The 26116-nt window shown below is 36.7% G+C and overlaps 1 protein-coding gene across 3 annotated transcripts; it reads left to right on the top strand.

The window, feature by feature from the left end:
* The first annotated feature begins 10482 nt into the window (after positions 1 to 10482).
* Positions 10483 to 26075, top strand: LOC109087141 (MAM domain-containing protein 2-like). Of its 3 annotated transcripts, none has more exons than XM_042756697.1 (13): positions 10492 to 10682; positions 10907 to 11023; positions 15062 to 15312; positions 15941 to 16025; positions 16465 to 16605; positions 16799 to 17055; positions 18728 to 18821; positions 19550 to 19696; positions 22609 to 22878; positions 24160 to 24252; positions 25125 to 25280; positions 25374 to 25627; positions 25845 to 26075. In XM_042756697.1, exons 1-13 carry the CDS (start codon positions 10571 to 10573, stop codon positions 25935 to 25937), a joined length of 2070 nt encoding a protein of 689 aa, XP_042612631.1. In that variant the 5' UTR covers positions 10492 to 10570; the 3' UTR covers positions 25938 to 26075. The 3 variants fall into 3 exon arrangements, with proteins under 3 accessions (XP_042612632.1, XP_042612631.1, XP_042612630.1); XM_042756696.1 differs by having other exon boundaries at positions 10904 to 11023; XM_042756698.1 differs by lacking the exon at positions 25845 to 26075 and having other exon boundaries at positions 10483 to 10682; positions 10904 to 11023; positions 25125 to 25276; positions 25374 to 25574.
* Positions 26076 to 26116: the final 41 nt, after the last annotated feature.

The following is a 26116-nucleotide window of genomic DNA, read 5'->3' as shown; positions in this document are numbered from 1 at the left end:
ATGGCAGAAGTGTATGGAAAAATCAATTAAAGACGTAATCAAACAGATAATGAACACTATTAACAGCAATTATTACATGATGCAATCAAACTCATTTCAAAATGTGGTAGTTCTGCATGTTGTTTCAGGGTTGGCATCATCTGAAGTCCTCCTTTAAACAGAGAAAATGTGTCTGAACCCCAAACATTATCAGGAAGGCTATTCCAGAGTTTTGGAAGCCAAATGCGAAAAAGCTCTACCTCCTTTAGTGGACTTTGCTATCCTAGGGAACTACCAAAAGTCCAGAGTTTTGTGACCTTAGGGAGCATGATGGATTGTAGCATGGTAGAAGACTATTTAGGTATGCACAAACTAAACCATTAAGGGCCTTATAAGTAAGTAATAATATTTTGTAACTGATACAGAACTTAATAGGTAGCCAGTGCAGAGACTGTAAAATTGGGGTAATATGATCATATTTTCTTGATCTGGTAAGGACTCTAGCCGCTGCATTTTGGATTACCTGTAGCTTGTTTATTGAAGGTGCATTACAATAGTCCAGTCTAGAGGTCATGAGAGGTTGTGCTAGGTTTTTTGTATCTTTTTTGTGTTAGAATGTTTTGTTGTTTTTCGTTGTTTGTAAGTTTTTCTAAGATGGAAGAATGCTGGTTTTGAATATGATTTTCTAAAGACAAGTTGCTGTCTAATATAATTTTTGACTGTAGAGGAAGTAACAGTACATCCGTCTAGTTGCAAATTGTAATCTATGAGATTCTGTGTACTGTTTTTTGGTCCAACAAGTAATATCTCTTTCTTATCCGAATTTAATTGGAGAAAATTATTGGTCATTCAATTCTTTACATTTTTAACACACTCTGTTAGCTTAGATAATTTAGAAGTTTCATCTGGTCTCATTGAGATAAATAGTTGAGTATCATCAGCATAACAGTGCAAACTAATCCCGTATTTTCTAATGATATTACCAAGGGGCAACATGTATATTGAAAATAGCAGAGGACCTAGGACAGATCCTTGTGGCACTCCATATTTTACTGGTGATAAATTAAATGACTCCTCATTTAAATAAACAAAGAGGTAGCGATCGGACAGGTAGGATCTAAACCATCTTAAAGCCTGCCCTTGAATACCTGTATATTTTTGTAATCAATCTGAGTATGTCATGATCTATGGTGTCAAACACAGCACTAAGATCAAGTAAAACTAGCAATGAGATGCAGCCTTGATCTGACGCAAGAAGCAAGTCACTTGTAATTTTAACAAGTGCAGTTCCTGTGCTATGGTGGGGCCTGAAATTCTTCATAGAGATCATTTTTTTTGGAGGAAGGAGCACAATATAGCAGATACAAATTTTTCTAAAATTTTAGACATAAATGGAAGATTTGAAATGGGTCTGTAATTTGCCAGTTCACTAAGATCTAGTTGTAGTTTCTTAATAAGAGGCTTAATAACTGCCAGCTTGAATGGTTTTGGGACGTGACCTAAAGATAACGACAAGTTAATAATATTGAGAAATTATTTTAGGGAATCTGTATATGGCCCTGGTGGTCTATACACAGTAGCCACAGCAAGAGATACAATAGATTTCTTTTGCATATGTGACAGTGTAACCTTTAACAGAAGTATTTCGAATGAGTTAAATCTGTATCCTGTTTTCTAGGTAACATTAAGAATATCACTATATATTGTTGCACACCTCCCTCATGACCACCCTGACGGTGCTCATGCTTATAATAGTAGTTTGGTGGAGTAGACTCATTTAGACCAATATAATCATTTGGTTTTAGCCAGATTTCAGTCAAGCAGAGTACATCAAAACTATTATCGGTGATTATTTCATTTACAATAACTGCTTTGGGTGTGAGTGATCTAATGTTTATGAGCCCAAACTTTAAAAATTTGTTTTTGTACATTTATTTTACATTTTTCTGGTTTAATCACAATCAGATTTTTTCTAGATCCTGCATTTAATTTATATTTTGACCTCACTATTCGGGGAACAGACACAGTCTTAATAGATTGGACAGTGCAAGTACTGTACTTCTATTATTTAAGTGGGTAGAACAAAAGCCATCATAGCAGTTATTTGAGTATTGGCTTACTAGTCATATGGAGTGTAGAATCCTGGAGATGTTGTCTGACACGGTTGGTCTGAATTTGTGGAGTTCAGTATCCATGGCAAACTTTATAGTCTACAGCAGGCTGCTCTGGGCTTCTAAGATAACATACAGGCAGTGGTATGTAGATAACTTACAAATTGTTGTCTGTTACTGATTTCAAATTACATGAAAGAAATTGTAATGTAACATTTACAAATTACATATTTACAATCTGACTAATTAATTTGACTACTTTACTTATTTTAATCTGACTATTTACTGGATTACTTTTGGATAACTTTTGACCTAATTCATTGATTTGAATAGGATAGTCTACAATATTGATATTAAAAATATATATTACTTTTGTTATCAATAGCATGAAGTGCATTAAATGCTACATCAGGTCAGGGTTTGCCAAACTGGGGTTTGATAAAGCTAATAAGTTGATAAAGATATTAATGGATTTAAAATGTACATTTAAATATGAACAAAAAACTAAAAAATAAATGTTTATAATATAATAAAAATATAAAATTAAAAAGTATATAACTTTCTGAACATATTGCGTGAAAGCAGTAGGCTTTTTAGAATATAACGTAAAGAATTAAGAAGGGAAAATCAATAAAATATCTAAAATATATTACTGCCATTGTGTGAATAACATTTAATCATGTAATAAAAAAGTAACTGTAATGTGATTATGAGCATTTTGAAACATAACATAATCTAATTAAAAGTATTACATTTTTAGAATTGAATTATGTAATCCAGATTATGTATAATCAGTTGCTTCAACAGATGTTTGTTGTCCACGTTATGTACTGTATTTGGTCAGTAACTTTGCTTTGGGGCCTGATCACCTTGTCTAGGTTGACCAGTCATTATTGACTGGAGGAAAATAACCTAAATGAGAAACAAAAAAGCTATTGAAAATGGGCATATGCACATCTGTCAACATTGGAAGAATATGTGTCTAATGATGTTATGGTGGTTTTGGAACAAGGAAGTTGCTATGGTTTGTGAGCTCAACAGCTGCATAAAATACCCAGTAATTCATCTCAGTTTAATACTTTGGCAACTAAAAATGACTAGGCATCAAGCCTCCAGCAACTGTGCCTGTGCTACCAACTGCGAGAAACTTTTCCATGCCGATCAAACAGGAAGCCAAAGGGTGACCATTAGGCGGTTATGTAAGCCAACATGCAGACATGGGTGTATGCTAAGTCTTTTGACCTGAAGGCACCCTTAATGGAGATTTTTATTTATTTTTATGTCTAATATGGGCTCCATCTACAACATCTAAGTAGATATTATCTAAAATCCGGAAAACTGAAAAAGAAATTTGGTTTGATAGATGTTTGCTTGCAGTATGTGTATGGAATTTAACTGCAGTGTTCAATACTGCACAACACAACAGACTATCTTGACCGCATGCCTTTCTTTATTGCTGTGAAGACCTACCAGTGGAAATGCAATAAACATGAAGGCAAGCATCTGTTTTATTATCAGTCGACTTCCTAATAGATCTATTTAGGCTATTAATGTGTCAGAATCTCATGTTGATCTACCAGTTATGCACTTAATGTAATAGATACAATTTATGAATTAATATGACTTTTAACACAATGTTAGGCAAATGTTTGCTTGTTTCTACATTTGGTTTATTTATTTGGTGCATTTAAATAACACTTTTTAGGCACATTTCATATCCTGTTTAGTGTTATTTGCTGGAACCAGGATCTTCTGGTCTTTATGGCTAGTGGGGAATTTATCCTCCACCAATCCTGTCATTCCTGTTCTCCAGGCTGTGTGTGGAAAGTGCAGTCCTCCAAGCTATACACATGGTTAGTAAAAAAAACAAGGATCTTCACACAGGACTGCCGGAGAAAGGGCTTCCTGATTGAGAGGAAATTTACAGAACATAGAAGATACCTGTAGCTCTATCTATCTAGCTAGCTATCTTACTTAAGCTAAATTTCAACAGAAACTGTTTTTAATATTTTTATTTTTAGTTAAGAACACCAAGTTCAATGTAAGCTAAAGGATGAAATTCATGTGCTGTACTTAAAGGGATAGTTCACCCAAAAATGAAAATTATATCATTAATGACTCACCCTCATGTCGTTCCAAACCCGTGAGACCTCCGTTCATCTTCGGAACCCAGTTTAAGATATTTAAATTTAGTCCAAGAGCTTTCAGTCCCTCCATTGAGAATGTATGTACGGTATACTGTCCAGGTCCAGAAAGGTAATAAAAACATCTTCAAAGTAGTCCATGTGACATCAGAGGGTCCGTTAGAATTTTTTGAAGCATAGAAAATACATTTTGGTCCAAAAATATCAAAAACTACGACTTTATTCAGCATTGTCTCTCCCGGGTCTGTTGTGAGCGCGTTCACAACACTGCAGTTTAGTGATATCCGGTTCGCGAACGAATCACTCGATGTAACCAGATCTTCTTGAACCAGTTCACCAAATCGAACTGAATCGTTTGAAAGGGTTGGCGTCAAGCATTAATCCACAAATGACTTAAGCTGTTAACTTTTTTAACATGGCTGACACTCCCTCTGAGTTCAAATAAACCAATATCCCAGAGTAATTCATTTACTCAAACAGTACCCTGACTGAACTGCTGTGAAGAGAGAACTGAAGATAAACACCGAGCTGAGCCAGATAACGAACGAAACATTGACTCGTTCTCGAGTCAAGAACCGTTTCTGTCGGACGCGTCCGATTCGAGAACCGAGGAGCTGATGATACTGTGCATGCGTGATTCAGACTGACACACAGCGCGTCTGAACCGAACTGGTTCTTTTGATGATTGATTCTGAACTGATTCTGTGCTAATGTTATGTTCACGGGTAAACCGAAGGCTTGAATCAAGGGCAGTCATCGCCAATGAAGTCATTACGTCGAGCGCAAAAGAACTGGTGAACCGTTTTCGGCAACCGGTTTATTGAATCGAACTGTCCGAAAGAACCGGTTCGCGGAAAAGAATAGAACTTCCCATCACTACCGGTGATCCGAAAACCAATGCAACCGGTTCTTGACTCGAGAACGAGTCAATGTTTCGTTCGTTATCTGGCTCGGCTCTGTGTTCATCTTCAGTTCTCTCTTCACAGCAGTTCAGTCAGTACTGTTTGAGTAAATGAATTACTCTGGGATATTGGTTTATTTGAACTCAGAGGGTGTGTCAGCCATGTTAAAAAAGTTAACAGCTTAAGTCATTTGTGGATTAATGCTTATTGTTGACGCGAACCGTTTCAAACGATTCAGTTCGATTTGGTGAACTGGTTCAAGAAGATCCGGTTACATCGAGTGATTCGTTCGCGAACCGGATGTGCTGTGAACGCCTCATAACAGATCCGGGAGAGAAGACAATGCTGAATAAAGTCGTAGTTTTTTGATATTTTTGGACCAAAATGTATTTTCGATGCTTCAAAAAATTCTAACGGACACTCTGATGTCACATGGACTACTTTGAAGATGTTTTTATTACCTTTCTGGACGTGGACAGTATACCGTACATACATTCTCAATGGAGAGACAGAAAGCTCTCGGACTAAATCTAAAATATCTTAAACTGTGTTCCGAAGATGAACAGAGGTCTCACGGGTTTGGAACGACATGAGGGTGAGTCATTAATGACATAATTTTCATTTTTGGGTGAACTATCCCTTTAAGTAAATAATCACAAAAAAAAAAAAGACACAATAAATACATATTTCTAAACTGCAGTGACATATGTGGAATGTAATTATTTATTCTAAACATGCAGTGATCATCCTGCTTGTAGCATAACAAATCAGATCCAGTACTGTCAGTGAACCTAAATCTGCACCTCCAGCACCAGCAGTGAAAGAGATGTTCATGTTGGAGTGATCATCATAGGAAAATATTTACAACAATATTAAAGCTAATTGTTTTTTTTTCTCTCTTTCTTTCTCTTTGTTTTAGAGACATTGGATGTTGGAAACCGCTGCATGGAGGGCAGAGCTACAAGGCTAGGTGAGTTATGACCACTATGGGGAATTATTACAATCCTTGTGCATATGCAGTGGATTCATTGCTCTGTGGATCTTGTGCCTGCAAGGATATTACTGTAAAGCAACAGCCTCATGAACTACAGTATTGTTTAATGTCTGCAGCTGGGCCTCTGCTATTAACTGTTACGCTTTTATTAGGTAGATTAAAGAGAAGACAGCATTCCTAAAATCAAGTCCCATTTCCACTGTGTACAGTTTAATTTTCTTTTCTTTTTTTAACTAAAATGATTTTGTTGTTTTTACCTCCACCAGAACTTCATGAACCACTTACTCTTGTGCTGGTACTGCCTGACCTTGACAGTGGTTTTGTACAGTTTACTTAAAAATAAAAGATGAATACCTATTTTTGTTCCATGTTCTCATGCTAATTTACTTCAAGGAAAATGAGGAAGAAAAAGTATTGAACAATGTCTGTACTGTTAAATTTAAGACTCTAAATATTCAAGCTATAAGAACAAATATTTTTTTGTTCTGGGTTGTATGGGTTTTTAAATGGCGATACAACATAATTAAAGTTAAGATGTAATAGAAGTCATGTCAGGTCAAGTCACTTTTATTTACTGTATATAGAGCTTTATACAGTACAGACTGTGTGAAAGCAGCTTTACAGTTTTAAACAAAAAATGAGTGCTGACAATGCAAGAGGACTATAAAAAACAGTCAATGTATCAGTTGAAGTCAGTTCATTGTTGAATCAGTTATGTCATCATCCAGCTCAATTTACTTCTCTTCCAATAGTGTCTGTGCAGTCAAGTCAACAATGTTGGCATAAATTGTGTCCCCAGCAAGCCAAATGTGACAGTGGCAAGGAACCAAAACTCCATTGGTGACAGAAATGAAGAAAAACAAACCTTGGGAGAAACCAGGCTCAGTCGGGGCACCAGTTCTCCTCTGGCCAGACGAAACCAGCATGGTGTGGTTTAATTCCAGGCTGCAACATACGTTGGATTGTGCAGAGGACTTGTCTGGTTCTCATGGTCTTATGCCGATGGCCAATGAGGTCTTCACAGGAGATCTGTCTCTAGGGCTTATTTAGTTGACATGGTCTCCGCTGACATTTAGGGCTGTAGAGGTCATCTCTAGGTGCTGATCCACCATCTTAACCAGATACGGACTGGATCCAAGTGACTGCAGTGACCATCTGTTCTGGATCTGGGTGGCTATGGTTATTATCTACATGGATATTAAAATCCCCAACAATTAAGACTTTATCTGCAGCCAGCACTAACTCAGATAGAAAATGAGCAAATTCTTTGATAAAGTCTGTATGGTGCCCTGGTGGCCAGTATATGGTAGCCAGTACAAACATCCCAAGGAATTTATCATTAACACTTATTACACTAGATTATGTGTAAAGCACCATTAGTCCAAATGAATTATACTTGAAACCAGACCTCTGAGAAATACTGGAAATATTGCTGTAAATTGTAGCAACACCTCCCCCTTTACTTTTTGAATGCGGCTTATGTTTATAACAGTAATCTTGGGGGGTAGACTCATTTAGAGTAATGTAATCATCTGGTTTTAGCCAGGTTTTAGCCATTATGATCTGTGATCATATCATTTACAAAATCATTTAAAAAACTAACTAAGACTATGTGCCATATTTCTTGAGCGAAGAGTGGCACCAACCTTGTAGGGATAAAGACCACTTCTTTTCAACAGGTTTGCCCCCAAAACTCGTCCAATTGTCTATGAAACTTATGTTATTCTGTTAGTACCACTTAAACCTCCAGCCATTGAGTGACAACAGTCTGCTGTGTATCTCGTCACCACGGTAAGCAGGGAGGGGACCAGAGTATATTACAGTGTCTGACATCATACTTGCAAATTCACAAACCTCTTTAAAGTTATTTTCAGTGGTCTCTGACTGGCGAAGTCGAACATCATTAGTGCCAACATGAATAACAATCTTACTGAATTTACATTTATCATTAGCCAGCACTTTTAAATTTGCCAAGATGTCAGGCACTCTGGCTCCCATTAACCCTTTCGCACGTGAGTTTAAAATATTCAAGTTGAGACCCCGGCGTGAGTTCTTTTTCAGGCGACCGTTATTTAGAGTGTACCGCCTTATTGTTTTCATGGCGACGCGTCATGCTTGTGATGTGACACACCAAAGCCAAAATAGATCTGTATGACATGGATCGCTTTTATTTCGTTTTCCCTGTTTTATTCAAAACATTCACAAACATGCTCACTATATTATGGTATATCTGATATTCCGATTCTGAAATATGTGTAAGTAAATATATTTGGTAGTTTAAACACTTTTATATCGACCGTGTTAGTTGATCTATACCGGGGGATGGGCTCCGCCATGTTAGTTCGTGCTGAATCCGAGCTGTGGGATTTACAGCACGCAAATTCATCCTTTCCTCCCGAAACACGTTAAAGTAGGTCTCCTGTAAACTCGGAGAAGGGCAGAGTAAACTTTATAGTTACCTACACAATCTGTATATGATATCAATAAAAACATGTGGTCAGATTATATTTGTAAGGGTCATTATTGCCGTTTCCATAGACATCAGCGTGTATTTTACAAACTGTAAATGTATATTTTTGCTAGTACTTATGTGTTTTTAAATATCTGAAACCTAAAATAAGCATTATATGGTTGAAAACACTGAATATTTGTGATAATATGTCCAGCGCTCAGCGCGTCTGATCTGACTCTGCGCCAACCAAAGCGCGAAAGCGGATTTAAATTCAGCAGTTGATGACGTGACGCACTGAAAGTTCTAATCACACCGGTGTGATCGTACGCTTCAGGGACCAGCCAAGACTGATCACCCCGGTGTGAACGTACGCGCTAAAGGGTTAATCACTGGACTGTGGTGGCTGGTGTCTCTATTTTCATGTTCCATATAATAGAATTGCCAATAACTAGGGCACTTTCATCAAGTTTCTCAGTGGGTGCATCACTGAGTGGGGAGAAGCTGTTTAATGTTTTAACCAAAACGGAAGAGCTGTGTTTTGTTCTGGGACTATGCTGCCTCACAGTCACCCAGTCGCCCTGCTGCGAGGGTTCTGCAACCAGAACCGAACAATGTACAGGACTCATTAAGGTAGTTGCATCCAAAACTGTATCTATGGCCCTCACATTCTTACTGTCCTCAACTAATGTTTGGAATGTGTGTCTCTAGTTCTGAAATCTTCTCTGTCAGCCTAACTATTTCCCTGCATTTAACACATGTGAATCCCTCACTGCTGACAGAGAAGGCTACACTATACATGTGGCAAGCAGTGCAAGTGACAATAATAGGAGAAGAAGCCATTACTCACTATGATTGTTGAATGAATCCAACTTACCACAGTTGTTTGATGAACTTGTGAAAAACGGAGGGAGAGTAGTAGTGACAGATCATTTTATGCAGAATTACACTGCATCTGAATATTTCAATATTAGATTAGTTTCGACTTTATTGTCTTTGCACATGTAAGGTACAAGGCAACGAAAAGCAGTTAGCATCTAACCAGAAGTGCAATAAGCAGTAAGTACAGGATATACAGTGTCTACAAAATGTTACAAATGTACAATAAATATACAGGTAAGGCAGTACTATGTGAATAAATGTATGTGAATGGTAGTATGTCTGAATTCATTTACTTTTCAAAAAACAGTAGGCGAAAAGTACCCGGATTACCTACTAATTCTGGTGAGATTCTGTGCATTTGGTGAACACTTTACTATAACATGAGACCATGGAAGAGGGCTTGTGAATGGCAGTGAAGTGACACAGCTGACACTGTGACATGATAAAGCCAGCATGGTGGATGTAGTGTGTTCGAATTTCAATCATGCCCATATTCATACTATATACAACATAGTTTTATAACGAATGCTTTAAACAAAATATAGGCTATAGTACCTACTAGACAGTAGGCTGTGCAATTTGTACACAGCTTAAATGATTGGAGAAGTCCAGCATACCACAAGTGAGAAGTCATTATGACATTTTAATCATTATCTATAGTAATTATGACAACTGAAATGTGCATACGTGTTGTGAAATTAAACACAGTTTAAGCAATATTTACACAAATTCACTAAAATATTAGAAAAAAATTGAGCATCATTCATTGTTGTTTTTGGAACTGACAAAAAACTAGCTTTTCCATTAAATTACCAGTTACCATATCATCAACATTTACTAAGTAAACCTGCAGTTAAACATACAATTCAGAAGTCACTCTGTTGTTAAACATCATTTAATCAATGATCTCTACTATTTGAGTGATTTAACGCCATCAAAGCTGTGATTAAGTCTTCTGTCTGCGATGAGCAAGATGTATGTCATATCTGCAGACGTTTACACAGCGGCAAACTCCTTATCTAAGATCCATTCTGAAATAGAAACCCCAACAACCACTCCCTCCTCCCACTGTCTGTTCAGCACTGCCAGAGGCAAAGCATGGAGAGTAAATGCAGCGGTCGCAGAGCTGCCGTGCGCAATTTTCGTCAGGACCTTCACTCTTCCACTTCAGCATCCCTGCAACTTCAGCCATGAGTTTGCTTCACTTCTCAACACTTCTGGGTAGGTTATCAATTTTTCCTTTTTGTTTAGTTCGTTTGCATGCTTCTTTGCATTTGTGTAAGTTTAATTTATTATTTACATCTTTGCATCAACGTAGAATTATTCGTTGCTGAATGGACTTTTCCCCCCATTTACGTCCACTAACAGAGTACTTAAATATTCTTAAAGTCTTGCTTAGGCGTTATAGTTTTTGTGTTTATCTGATGGTATGTCACCCTCAGCAGTCGCTGTTCTAGCGCGGGCTCAGGCGCAGCTTTTGCGGGGCTCCTGCAGTTTTGACACGGACAGCTGCGGATACACGTCTGATCCCACTTTTGCTGCCTGGACCATCAACGAGGAAGGTATGAGAAACTTTCTTATTATTTAAGGCTTCAGGCACCTTTATTTGTAGTACTGTTTTGACAGTTATTCATTTTCTGCCCTAAAAGTGTCTAGTTGTCAGAGAGCGTCAGTTGTAGACATCATTGGTGGGACGATTCCAAAATATATTTCCCCCAGTAGACATGCACCCCTTATACACTATAGGTGCCGCTATAACATACTGTATAGTCTACATTTGCGTTTTAGTTCATAACTAACAAACCTAAGGGCTAGAGTTAAAATTATTTTTCCTTCTGAATCCTTAAAGAGATAGTTATAATTATAGTCCTAATTTAGCCTACTTACTCACCCTCATGTTGTTCCAAACCCATAAGACTTTGGTTAATCTTCGAAACACAAATTAGATATTTTAAAGAAACCTGAGGCATTTCTGCCCCTTGAATAAAGTTCTGGTAACCAAAATGTAGAAGATCCAAATAGGTCATGAAGGTGCCATATAAATTAAATTCATATAAATCGAGCTGTTTAATCCAAGACATATGAAGAAATACAGTTGGATCACTTCATATCATGAACAGATTTAAAAGGGATAGTTCACTCAAAAATGAAAATTGCCCCATGATTTACTCACCCTCAAGCCATCCTAGGTGTATATGACTTTCTTCGTTCTTTCAGACGAATCCAATCGGAGTTATATAAAAACATGTCCTGGCGCTTCCAAGGTTTATAATGGCAGTGAATGGTGGTCGAGATTCAGTAGTCCAAGTAGTCCAATGAAGTGCATCCATCCATTATAAAAAGTAAAATGTGTTTGTTTAAGAAAAATATATATTAACAATTTTATAAACCGTAATCTCTTGCTTCGCGTTTCAGTGGCTGACGTAGGATGTATAAATATCTCAGGTCCAAAGGTCAAACCAAAGTCTTATGGGTCTGGAATAACATCAACATGAAGGTGAATAAATGATGACAGAATTAATTTTTTTGTGTGCTGTCTTCTAAGTCCTATATGAATCCCTCTGATTTTGCTATTTTGAATTTTCTTAAAAACCCAATGTTTTTTCTAACTCCTCCGAGAGGGTTGGTTTGATTCACATGAAACTTTGTACACATTGTCGCAATAGGTGTCAGTATTATGTATGAAATACCACTAATGGGACTTCTGGGTTGGACATCGAAAAGATGGCAGCATAGAGCTAAAGCTCTGAATAGAATAGTTTTGAAAACTCCCTAAATCATTAAACTAGCAAACTAAGTAATGTACATCATAAATATAAAAGGGGAGTAAGTGGAAACTATGTGCAAATCTAAGAAAGTTACACAACCTGTTACACGACGATGACTCTGCATGCTCTCTCACTGGCTCACAAGCAAGCAGCTGCGAGGCATAATAATATTTAACTATTTATCATTACATCTTTAAAGACATTGATTTAAGATATTCTCAATTCAATTCTGAATAGCATTCAACCTTGATACTGAGCATCTGTGAATGTATTTAAATGCATAATTTTATATGCAGGGCATATATAAATTGCTGCACTACTTTCTTAAGTGTTTAAGACATAATGGTTGCACATCTGCACTTCATTGAGTAAGCCAGCTTTTTACATAACAGGACTTTATCTGATCTCTGTTGGTCTTATTCTGACAAGACACAAATGCTAAGGGTTGTCATAGATTATTAACTGGCCTGTATGATGCACACTGGCCAGAGATGTTTCACAGATCATGGGCTCTGCTGACGGCTTTCATGCTAGTCTTTTTTTTCTTGTATATTTCTTGTCTTTTGAATTTACTTTAATATTGCATTCATCACAGCGAGCACTTTCCATAACTGTCTGTGCTCTGTTCTAAAAATAAGTTTTGTTATCATTGCTTAACTTTTGTTTCTGTCCTCTGCCAAAAACTATGATGGTTGGTGAACAACTGGATGGGCTCAGCTGCTGTGGGGAAAACAGAGGAGATGCTTTTGAATGACTGTTAAGCGAAGTATGATGAAGGAAGTTTTATCCAGTGAACGTACGTCGGGCAGTTGTCTGGTTGACCACTGTCTCAACCTTTTGCATGTGAAGGTAGTTTTTCCTCCACAGGTCAAATAAACAAGACTGGGCAACACAATTGTGTTTCTGTTTGGTTTCCTGGGCAACATAGATTTTGTAGTGGAAACCCAGAAAGGAAGACTTCTTAGTTTTAGGAAAATGGAAACACTTTACTAAATGTTCAATGAATGAATTCAGACATTTGCCAAAAATGTATGTTACTGTTTATCAAATGTGCCCACTCTCTACTATAATTATAACATTGATTATAATTCATAAAACATTTATTACTTGTATTCATTTATTACATATACAAGCAGCCAAAAATTATGTAAGACAACATTTCCAGAAGGAGCTAAGATAAAGAGATGGAAATGATGAGAAAGAGAGGAGATCTGGTGACCTTGTTTCTCCAGCCATTTTCAGACAGCTGTAGAAATCATTTTAGACCTTTGGAGATGAACAGCAGAAATTCACAGAAGTTCACCTCAACATTTAACCCTTCCTATGAAGCCTCAGAAGTAAACAGACTACTTCCAGCCAGATCTCCTTCACACTCACTGAATAACAGCTGCTGCAGTGAGTTGAGAGTATAGTGAGAACTGCACTTTATTCTTGATTAATTTCTGTGTTAAATTCCTTTCTCATGTTGAAATAAATAAGTTTTTTGTGGAGTATTTTTACCTTTTTTTTTTGACTATAAATGTTATATATATATGTGTTTTTTTTTTTTGTGTGTTATTTTTTTATTTTGGAGTATATAGCCTATATAAAGTGCCCAAACTTGCCCAATCCCAAAGCATAATTTTTTAATTTATTTATTTTTTAAAAATTTAGATTTATTTTTTGACATTTTGGCCTTACTTAGACAGGGCTGTTGGAGAGTGGAGAGCAAAATGGGAGAGAGAAAGGAATCGGACAGGACCTCGAATCGGGATACAAACTCAGGCTGCTGTATGTCGGAACGAGTATTTTAAACTACTCATCTGTTTAACTGGAAACAAAGTTTTGCACATATGAGACCATATTTTAATTCATTAACTTTAAAAGGCTTTGCAACTATAGTTACAGAAACATGCTGAGTTTCCTGGAACCTTTTCACTGACGTCAGCTCTTCCTCCCTGTAGTTATATTCTGGTTGTGAAGTATGTTGCCCTATGCTAGTTTTGAATGTTCAGCTGAACTCGCTAATACAATGAGGGCAGGTGTTGTTAACACTCTGCTTTGTGGTTAATTGTGAATCATTCCACAAAATGGGGACTAAAGTCACTAGACCTTACCAGAGACATGACTTCACCTACTGTACATCAGAAGCTGATGTTGTGGCTGGAGAGGTGGGATATTAATGACTGGTATTCGCTCATGGACTAAATATATGAGATTTCAAAAGAGGGCCAAACTAAAGTGTAGAAAATTAGTGTGTTTTTACAAGCGGTCATGAAGAGAGAAGAAACAAGGGATAATATTCATCTGGCACCTGGAATGAATCATCATGCGAACATCTGGAGCTATCAGAGATCACTGAATCTAACGGCAGCAAGCACACTCTTACATCATGTTGAGGTTTGATGCATATTAAACAAGAGGAAATTGGATACGTTTACAACATATATATGTTTACTTTATGTCTGACAGCTTATATTTCTTCTTTAATAAACTGTTTAAATCTGAACCTAACCTATTTCTGTGCTCTAAACAGTCACTCTGGTAAAGTCAGAAGATTAAATGGACTATTAAATTAATACTTGAGTCTCCCACGAGTCTTTGTTTGCTGTGTTTCCATGCCCTTCATTAGAACCTGATACAGATCACACCTTTTTTTTGACACAGTTTAAAATGGTGAAACAGTTGACCATTTACAATGAAAATAACAGAACTGAATTTTTAAACAGTCATAAACCATACATTTCTTTTAAGTGTTTTCGTGCTGTTCTTAATCTTATGACATAATGCATTTGTATTTCTGCACAAATGTTCTCTCCAGTATTGAAATCCTGCCTCTTCGGATTCTTTCAGGCCGCTTCATTACAGCAGATTCCTCATCTTTTGGTGAGAAAGAAAAGCATGTCCTGGTCAGCCCAGAGCTGGAGCTCAGAGACTGGAGCTGTGTGCGGTTGGTCTATCAGATCTCAGGCTCAGGCTCTCTTCAACTGCACTTACGACCCGAGGGTGAGAACTTTGACTACACGTTATGGACGGCGGAGAAACCCTCAGATAGTTGGCTCATTGCCAGTGTGGACCTCCGTAATACATCTGGAGCTTACCAGGTATCTGCCTGACACGGCACAGTCACTTCTGTGTTTAAATGTAAAGAGGGGAAACAAGGGGGTTGTGCATGTGATATAATGTAGTCAAGATTCTTCATAGTTTGCTAGAGGACTGTTAGCTTAAAAGAGCGTTTGAGTGGAGCTGTGTGAATAAAAGAGCCCTTTATACACCTCTCCCTTGATCAGACAAGCACTTGTGCTATTTTACTACGCTTACAGTAATACTGTGTTTCTGGGGATTACATTTGGAAAGACAGACTGAGAGTAATAATTGGCCTTTGCAAACAAAGGAATAGAGATTGACTTTGTTCGATAACAAATGTTATGAATTATGATCGGAAAGAAAGTAAATCCATTATGCTAGTTTTGACTTGAGGTGTATGATGTAAACCTTCTGATATTATACATACTCTAGAAGTAGACTATGTGTAAAACTGAAGCTGTGTTTGATTTAGAGAGTCACTGAAAGAGAGTAAGGATGAGTTAGATAGGTAGATTTCTAGGCTTTAGATAATAAAATAAATGTTTCTGTCAGCTGAACAGATGGCAGTTGGTGCACATTTAACTACATGTATGTTACAGCCCAAACAGTTTCACTTCTCTTTGTTTATTACCTCTTGACATTCAGCTATTATTTGAGGCTAAACCCAGCAGAGGAATGGGAAATAGCGTTGCACTTTTTGAAATACACATCATCCCTGGATACTGTCTAGGTAAGTCCTCTATTTTATACTAGGGGTACAATGTATGTATTATTGATCCCAGCATTTGTTGCATGCCACTCATCCAATAATCTCAACAAGCTTTGAGCTTTGTTACTTTTTGATAAGAAACAAAGTCAATAGGCTTCCAAATTCTGTAGATTTTAGCACTAAATTCAAACAATAAATGTAGTTTTGACTCTCTTTAATGTGGCATGACAGATTGCTATAACAATTCTTCTTCACTACTAGTTACAGAACAAAATAAACAAGAATAAATATTAGAAGGTATTTTGAAAGAAACAGTAAAACTTGATGAAACATATCACGTTGGTCGTAAATGGTCATGTTGGTTGTAAATGGTTGTAAATGGGCAATGCCCCCCCGAAAAAAACAACAACAACAATTAAAAATCTTAAATAATAACAGTAATGTGTAATGTCTGTTTTAGAGTGTAACTTTGAGGAGCATCACTTGTGTGGCTACAGTAATCATCAGTGGAATCCCAATGTGAACTGGTATGTGGGTAGGGGATTTGCCCGGGACCCTCAGTCAAATCTTCCAGATGATCACACCATGAACAATGAGAGAGGTAATACAAACTGACAGGATAGCTTCATACTGCACAATAGGTCAAGAGCTGGAATGAATCATACCAGGCTCTCCAACGAGACCATAGTTTTTCTCAACCCACAATTCTTCTGAACTGGAACGTGCTTACTCTCTCACCCAGAGGAATGTGCTTGTGAATCCATCCTTTGTTTTATTTTTCCACTTTGAACTAGGTCACTACATGTATGTAGACTCAGTTTATGCTAAAAGGTTCCAGGAGGTGGCCAAGCTGGTGTCACCAATGACTACCACTACAATGGCAGGATGCTTGTCCTTTTACTATCAAAGGGACCAAGCTGTTGGGAATTTCTTCTCAGTCTTTACCAAGGACCAGCTTGGCCACTATGAAGAGATATGGAGGCCAGATATGTATGCAACAACACACTGGAAGTTAGTGCAAGTGGATATTAAGGCACCACATCCTTTAGAGGTGAGTGAAGTTCTTCAACAAAATTTGTGTCCATGTACCACTGCATTATCTGGTAGCACTTGGGGCCACAGCACATTAGCGAGGCCAACAAAATCATTACCTCAAATGTCTTCACTTCTAATGCAAACAATTGAAAAAAAGTAATCTTTTAACATAGCTTTTAACATAAGGAAAAAAAATCAAGAAAAATCTTGAAAAGATTATAAAGTGGAAATTGGATGTTAATAGAATAGTGTACATATTAAGTAAAAAACATTTAAGATAAAAAAAATTAATTAATTTTAAAATGCATTGTGTTTTCATTACAAAATAACAATCCATTTTAAACAAATCTGATACCCAACTTGCTGTCAATTTAAAATGATCTCGTAAATAAGTAGAATAAAACACAAATATATAAGAGTCCTTTTCTACACATCTTGCAAATGCACTTTCTGGCTTTAGAGCTGTAGTTCCGGTATTTATATTAAAACACTAACCTAACAAGATTAGCACCTATTTGTAAAAGGGGCCTTCTTTTATTGCATAGTTAACATATATAAAACACTGTGCAGATGCCATATTATAGATGGTACGTTTTAGTCAAACAAATATGAATTAAAGTTCTATTCAGGGTTCTTTACACCCTCTATATAAATATATGTATTTGGAACTCAAGAAGATGAATGACTTACACTTTTGCAATAATTTTCAATAATAGCATTAGCAAACATTATTTAATGTACATTCAGTTAGTTGTGAATGTCACTACCTTAGACTAATATTAATATTATGACATTTGTAACTAATTGGAATACACACTACTGTTCAAAGGTTTGGGGTTGGTAAGATATTGTATTTTTTTAAATGTTTTTGAAAGAAGTCTCTTATGCCCATCAAGGCTGCATTTATTTAATCAAAAATACAGTAAAACAGTAATATTGTGAAATGTTATTACAATTTAAAATATAAAATAAAAAGAACTTTAAAATAACTTTTTTTTTATTTTATTTTAATATATTATCTAATTAAGTCTTTACATCACCTTTGATCAGTTTAATATTATAATATATAATATAAAAAAATAATTACATCATGTTTTATTTGTTTAATACATTATTGCTAAATAAAAATAGAGAAAACTGCACTCATTCGTTGTAACCAAATCAAGTATGGATAGTTCAATTGAAAACTGACCTTAGACATTTGATCAAAACTGCTCTGATTATTAACTGTAAGAGTTGTTAAAGATATCTTTGGTAATTTCCAAATGCTGTTCAAAGAGTGATATATTTTTGACCATACATAACGCAATCTCTGTTTTGCTGAGATTTTTTTTTTTTTTTTTTTGCATCTGTAAGAATAGTATAAACATAAAGTAAAGAGCTAGTGCTGTGGCTGCCATGTTTGAGTGTGAGCAGCCAACTCTAGGAGACAATGTAAATAATGAGAGTAGGAGTGTGTGTGTGGAGTCTGGAGATTCCCTCCAGCAGATGAGTTCTCTGTCTGAAGTGTTACTAATGCCTTTGAACCTTATAGTGTTTTTGTATTGCTTTTATGCGGAATTACAAACTACATCCATTTGAAACTTTTCAGTTTTCAGTATGAATGAATCATTTGTGCACTTTTGTTCCCCTCATGTTGGGCACTTCAGGTCACTATTTTAGATTGATTGGTGTGTTTGGTGTGCTAGGTGGTGTTTGAGGTGGCATTCAACAGTCCTCGTGGTGGCTATGTTGCTCTGGATGACATTTCTTTCTCCCCAGAGTTTTGCCACACAGAGACAGGTTAGTACGGATCGGTTGCATAATAAGCACTAACACGCCTTATGCAACTCTGCATAATCCAAAACATCACAATACAGCTGTTTACACAGCTCGAAAACAAGTTTTATGCTTTCATTTCAATAGTCACTGTAACTTGGTGAACATGTGTTAACTCTTTTCTTACTTGAGTCATTTTCTACCATGCTTATTTAGCTGTGAAGAACCAAAATGTCTGTACTGTTCAGTTAATTAGAGTACAATTGGGATAAGCCTCCTCCTCTTATTTTCTCTCATTGCATCGAATGACAACAAAAACCACCACATCTTAAATGTGTTTTTTTCTATAGACTGCAAAATCCTGATTTGAAGTAATTTGCAACACAATGGCAATTTGTATCTATTTTTTGTTTTAGCAAATTTGTTGCTAATTTGTATGAATTTACAGTCTCATTTCTATGTTTTTGTGCAACCTGTTTATAATCCATTGACACAAATATTTAGGGTTGGACAAAAATATACTTTGGGACAAAAAAAAGTAATTTTTCTAAGAGGGACCTTCACCGTTATACCCAGCAACCCAAAAAAGCCCATAAGTGCTGTTTAAAGGGGAATTTTCTTGTTGTTGTACTGTTATGTAGCAACCACATTGACATTCCCGTTAGTCAGCAGTTTACATACATTTTACAGAAAGTCTGCCTATGTGGGAGATGTTCTTGATGTGAGTTAATTTCATGTGACTCATGTTTCAGAGCCAGCGTTTGATCCCTCTGTGGCAAACTGTGACTTTGAGGAGGGCCTGTGTCAGTATTATCAGGAACAGACCGGAGGTTCAGTGTGGAACAGGGTCTCTGTGAAACCAAATGTTTACCGCATCGGGGATCACACTACAGGCACTGGTGCGAAGTGAGACTGTTCTTTTCAACAGTTTACCTAATTTGTGCAATCTGACACAAAATATATATTGGGCAAGCTTGATGAAGTAATATTTTGATCATACTTTAAGACTCTATTTTTAAAAATAGAGTCTAATTTATCTAAATATTGTAAATTTACATCACATTTACATCACTGTAAATATAATATATGATATTTTTATGTTTAATTTTAATTATATTTTTAACTCATTAAAGTTCCAAATTATGGAGCTGTTTTAATTAGTGAGATTCCTACTACTTCCTACTTAAAGGTGTTGTATGTAAGTTTTTGACTCTACTAAAGCATAAAAATACCATAATATGTTTGCAGATATTTAAGAAACATGCTAAGTTAACATACTTGTTTATCTGAAAATTAATGTTACAGTCAGTTATTCTCCTTTGAAAATGTGCATTCCGGGCCGGAAACTCAGACTTTGTTTTGGTTTGTGAAACCCGCCCTCTGCCAGTTTACCCAATTGTATTTCGGCCCCCGGGGTTGCCAGTTGGCAAAAAACACAGCTTATTTCATTTCATTCATTGTAAAGTGCTCTCGTTCCTGTTTGTGTCATCAATCTGGCAACCTGTGTGTGCATCAAGTCTGAGGAGGAGGGGCCGGGTGAAAAAAACCTATCTCCAATATTTTGAAATTGGACTGCAATACCTAGTTCAACCACTCAGTGTCAATTCTACGTACAGCACCTTTAATGTATATTTAATTTCAATTTATCAGTATTTATCTGTTTCTGCATATTAATGCAATAGCTCACCTAAAATCAATATATACTCATTTGATTCAAGATGTAGGTGAGTTTGTTTCATCCTCAGAACAGATTTGAAGAAATTTAGCATTACATCACTTTTTCACCAATGGATCCTCTGCAGTGAATGGGTGCCGTCAGAATGAGAGTCCAAACAGCTGATAAAAACATCACAATAATCCACAATTTCACTGGAGGAAGGATTAATATGGATCATGGACTGGTTGGATTTTTCACCAGAAGTGACAGTTTAAAGTTAAATCTCCTGAATTAAGGATTTGTTTATTACAATCACACAGCTTTTCATATCACTCAAGAGATTCAAGACTTTTATTTGTCACATACACAATTATATAGAGCATATATAACCAGCAGTGAAATGTGAGTCAGGTCCGCTCCATGGACAGTGGAATTATTAAAGAATACAACACAGATGAAAATATACATAAATATAGCTATGAAAGAATGAAATAAAAATATAAAAATAAAATATAAGATATATAAAAAGATGTATACTGTAGAATTAAATATATAGTGGAAAATAATGTGCATGAAAGTAAAATGTAGTCTTACAGTACATATTAAGATAGACACGGGAATGTACAAGAGGCAAATGTGCAAACAGGTTGACACTTTCAGTATGTCAATGTGAGGTAGTGAATGATGAATTTCTTACTGATAAAGTGAATATTAAGTGGAGACATGAAGATGTTAAGAGGCTGGTTTTGAGTTTAGGAGCCTGATGGCCTGGGGGAAGAAACTCCTCCTAAGTCTCTCAGTTTTTGACATCAGGCTACGGAAGCGCTTACCAGATGGCAGCAAAGTGAAAAGATGGTTACTGGGGTGGATTGAGTCCTTGATGATTTTAACAGCTCTGCTTTTGCAGCGTTTGAGGTAGATGTCCTGCAAAGAGGGGAGAGCAGACCCTGAGATGCGCTCAGCTAAGCGCACAACTCTCTGCAGGGCTTTGCAGTCATGACTGGAGCTGTTCCCATACCACACTGATATACCACAGTCAATACACTTTCTATGGACCCTGAATAGAAAGTTTTCAGGATTGCAGGTGAAACCCTGAATTTTCTCAGCTGTCTCAGCTGGTACAGTCTTTGCCTGGCTTTATTAACCTGTGTTTGAATGTGTGAAGTCCAAGTCAGGTCCTCTGAAATGTTTACACCGAGGTACTTGAAGCTGCTCACCTTCTCCACAGGGGTCCCGCTGATCATTAGAGGAGTATAGGGTTGCTGCTGTCTCTTCCTGAAGTCAACAATCATCTCTTTAGTTTTGCTCACATTCAGAGAGAGACAATTGTCCTGGCACCATGATGTTAATTTCTCTACCTCATCCAAGTATGCGGTCTCATTATTGTTGTGAATGAGGCCCAGAACCACAGTATCATCAGCAAATTTGATAATAGATGTGGAGCTGTGGGAAGACATGCAGTCATGTGTGTAGAGAGAGTAGAGCAGTGGACTCAGGACACAGCCCTGTGGGGCTCCTACGTTCAGGGTGATGGAGTTAGAGGTGAACTGGCCTACTTTCACCACTTGAGGTCTGCCGGTGAGGAAATCAAGAATCCAGTTGCATAGTGAAGAATTCAGGCCGAGGTCCATGAGTTTAGAAGCTAGCGTGTTGGGGACTATAGTATTGAAAGCTGAGCTATAGTCGATAAATAGCAGTCTTACATAGTTCCTGTTATTCCTGTCAATGTGTGTGAGAGAAGAGTGCAGGATGTGAGAGATGGCATCATCAGTGGATCTGTTGGGGCGATAAGCAAAGACATTAGTTGATGGACTGGAGTGATGTGGATTACTTGTGGATTATTGTAATGTTTTTATCAGTTGTTTAGACTCTCATTCTGACGGCACCCATTCACTGCAGAGGATCCCTTGGTGAGCAAGTGATGCAATGCTAAATTTCTCAAAATCTGTTTTGATGAAGAAACAAAGTCATCTACATCTATGATGGCCTGAGGATTAGTAAATTTTTAGCAGCTTTTAATTTTTGGGTGAACTATTCCTTTGATATGATTAAAGAGGAAAACTAAAGGGAAAAAAATGTTACAAATAAGATAACATTCATAAAATGATCTTTTATTTTACTGATTATGTCATATCTGTGTCTTTACATTCACAGGGTCTTTTCTCCTGGCCAACACTCGTCATACCTCTCGTCCAGGGTATGTTGGTCGTCTTTTTGGACCGGCACTACCAGGGAACCATAAATACTGCCTCAGGTTCTACTATGCCCTGCATGGCTTCATGAAAATAGATAATGCTCTGGCTCTCTATGTCTATGATGAAAACAACATAGCTCAGGAGAAAATCTGGACCGTGTCTGAGAGGTCTAAAGATGTTTGGACAGAGGTGGAAGTCACCTACCTAAAGCCCCTGCCTACTAAGGTAAGTGGATTTATGGATTGTTGGAAAAATGTGTTTCTTCAAGACTGGGTTGTGCTCATGATAATGGCTAACTTTAAATTATTTCGCTATTCAATGGAATAAGACACTGTTTTTATGACATTTTTTTTTTTATGTACACCACCCTTTAAGAGTTTTGGGTTAGGAAGATTAAAAGAAAAATAATAAATTAGTACTTTTATACAGCAAGGATGCATTAAATTGACTTTATTATTTACATTAAAAAGACATTTATATTTATACACAATATTTCTATTTCAAATACAGTCTGTTCTTTTGAACTTTCTGTCCATCAAAGAATGCTGAAAAAAAATCTATCATGGTTTCCACAAAAATATTAAGCAGCACAACTGTGTTCAACATTGATAATAATAAGAAATGTTTCCTGAGCGTTAAATAAGCATATTAGAATGATTTCTGTAGGATCATGTGAAACTGAAGACTGGAATAATGATGCTGAAAATACAGCTTTGCCATCTTGGATTTTTTTTTTTTTCAAATATATTCAAATAGAAAACAGTTATTTAAATTGTAAATATAATTTCAAAATATCACTATTTTACTGTATATTTGATCAAAAACAGAAACTTGGTGAGGATGTGAGACTTTCTTTCAAAATTATTAAAAATCCTATTAACGCCAAACTTTTTACCGGTACTGTAAACTGAACAACACAAAGGTTTACAATAAGTGTTCTTCAGATTATAGGTGATAAAATGACATTGTCCTGAATGATAAGCACAAATTCAGTTTAAATACTTTTTTGTTTTAGTAAAGTATTTTCTTGTGACTTCCAAATGATAAGTCGTAACAAATCTTTTATTGAACTTTGGGTCACCCCGTGTGTGAATTCCTGTAGTAATCTCGGGGATTCTGATAAGTGAAGAGCAAGACTCTTTTAAATGGAGTGTCTGTCTACAGGCAAACCACATCAAAACCTCGTTAATAGTGTTTCCATTTGTCGAATATTTTGTGCCTCCTCAAAATGTCAAAGCCATTTAAGAGAAAAACCACAAAGAAATCAAAATGAGGTATGTAAATGACATGGGTTATTTCTCTTTTCTCTCTTTTAAAATAGTAATTCTTTTGAAGTAACTTTGAATTAAAGGTTAATAGACCTTTTTAATTTGTTTTTGAGTAAAATTATGTTCTGTATTATAAGATTTAGGACTATTTTAGAACTACTAGACTATGATCTCCCTGTTTTTACTATTTGTCATTATGGACTTTTTTTTTTTTTTTTTTTATCTTAACTTCCCATTGGTAGCATTTGTCAGCATCTGCAGAAACTTCTGGGACTGTGGGCTTGTGTCTCTTGATGACATCTCAGTGACCCTTGGAGACTGCCGGGTTACTACAGGTAACTTCTACCCTTTTTACACTGAGCAAAAGCCCTGTTCAGATGGTAATTGTGTTTCATGGTGATGTAAGTTAATTCCAGTTTTTACAGGGTGAATTTTATCAACATTTTTGCTCCCACCGCCCACAAGACAATTACTGGTTGCATCACTTACTGTTTTTAACAAACACCAGGGTCATGTGGTACCATCCATATCCACATGTCTGAATTTAAAAGCATTAATTATTCCAAAAGGCATTTTGGAAATCCTTTTTAACTACTGCCAAGTGGCATATGGTTTCACTGTGTGGTATTGTGTGTATTTTTAGTACAGCAGAGGCTTGTATCACAGAAATCTTTGAAATTCTTCACATTAAGCTTCATGGCTGCTTCACCACTGTGAGATTTTAAATGATCAAATTACATAAACTTGGATAGGTTTATGTTCTTCCTTTAAATAATAAAAGTGACTCACAGTGGTTCATCTAAAACTGTCCCCACATTAAGAATTGTCCAAAAAATAACATTGTGTTTGACCCAGTTTGTTTTATGGAAGTAAACCCTGTGCCTTGTAAACGACTTAAGCAGCTGATTGTTCTTCTAAAGGGTAAACTGTATTAATGCTTGGCAGAAGCACATTTCAAACAGTGTGGCTTGGAAATGGGCAAGGCCCTTGTCTAAGTTTCTTAAATATTCTGCTTGTAGACATATATTACATGCCAATGGAGAACATCTGCCCTCACAAACGTAAACATTAAATGGGCTGCAGTGAACAGAAATAGACAATCTTGTAACCATTTCTCTCACATAAAGTGTGTTTCAGATGTAAAAAAGCCTAATATGTTGGAGGTTTACTGTTCCAAAGGAGGTCACCCTTTTTGTGCTCTGTTTAGGACCATTGAATCCACCTCCTGGACATTGTAACTTTGAAACTGGGGACTGTGGTTATACCCAGAAAAAGAAAGCTAAGAAAGGACATTGGTTACAGATCAGGGGACAGACACCCACGTCTTACACAGGACCCAAGGGGGACCACACCTTAGGGGTAGGTGAGTCAAATTTATGCTTCAGCATGAAATGCTTTATTAACATTGCTGATGTCATGAGACAGTGCACACTAAGTCTTTCCTGCTCTGACTTAGGCTACTACATGTACATTGAGGCGTCTCACATGTTACCCAAGCAGTCGGCCAGACTCTTGTCCACTGAGCTGAGGGGTTCAACCGGACCTCAGTGTCTGATCTTCTTCTACCACATGTATGGCTCAGGCACAGGAACTCTGAACATCCTGCTGCATAAGGGAGACAGGGAGAGATTGCTTTGGGCAAGACAAGGAGAACAAAGTGTGTCCTGGATGAAGGCCACGGTGGATTATGAGTGTTACACAAGGCACTGGGTTAGAGACACACTCTTACTCCCTTTGTTGTTGAAAGATTTCTTTAAAAAAGATCTTTTATAATGTCGATATCAAAGTACCCATTTGATCGCTGAGGTAATGGTATACTTGAGGTGCCAGGAAACTGATGGAATCGTTGCTTTGAACATTACTGTGTTGCTTTTTTTTGCATGTAAAATGTCACTGAAAGGTTTAATGTCTCCCTAATTGTTTGCAGATTATATTTGAAGCTGTCAGAGGGTCCTCAATAAGGAGTGACATTGCAATTGATGATGTTGTGTTTAAAAAGGGACCGTGCAAAGGTGAGTGAACAGTTTAGTAACAAAATGACAATGCAGGTTTCTTTTTAAATATATTTTTCAAAACAAAAGTTTTTAATGACTGCAGTGGCATAAAAAAGTCAAAATATCTCCTTTTATCTTTTCTCCTGTTTTCTCCGTCTTTTTCTGCAAGTTGGTTGGACCACATGACCAAATGCGTAGTAAAACT

The sequence above is a fragment of the Cyprinus carpio genome, chromosome A5 (assembly GCF_018340385.1).
Source record: "Cyprinus carpio isolate SPL01 chromosome A5, ASM1834038v1, whole genome shotgun sequence".
Lineage (NCBI taxonomy): Eukaryota > Metazoa > Chordata > Actinopteri > Cypriniformes > Cyprinidae > Cyprinus > Cyprinus carpio.
This window is presented reverse-complemented; position numbering and strand designations above follow the sequence as displayed.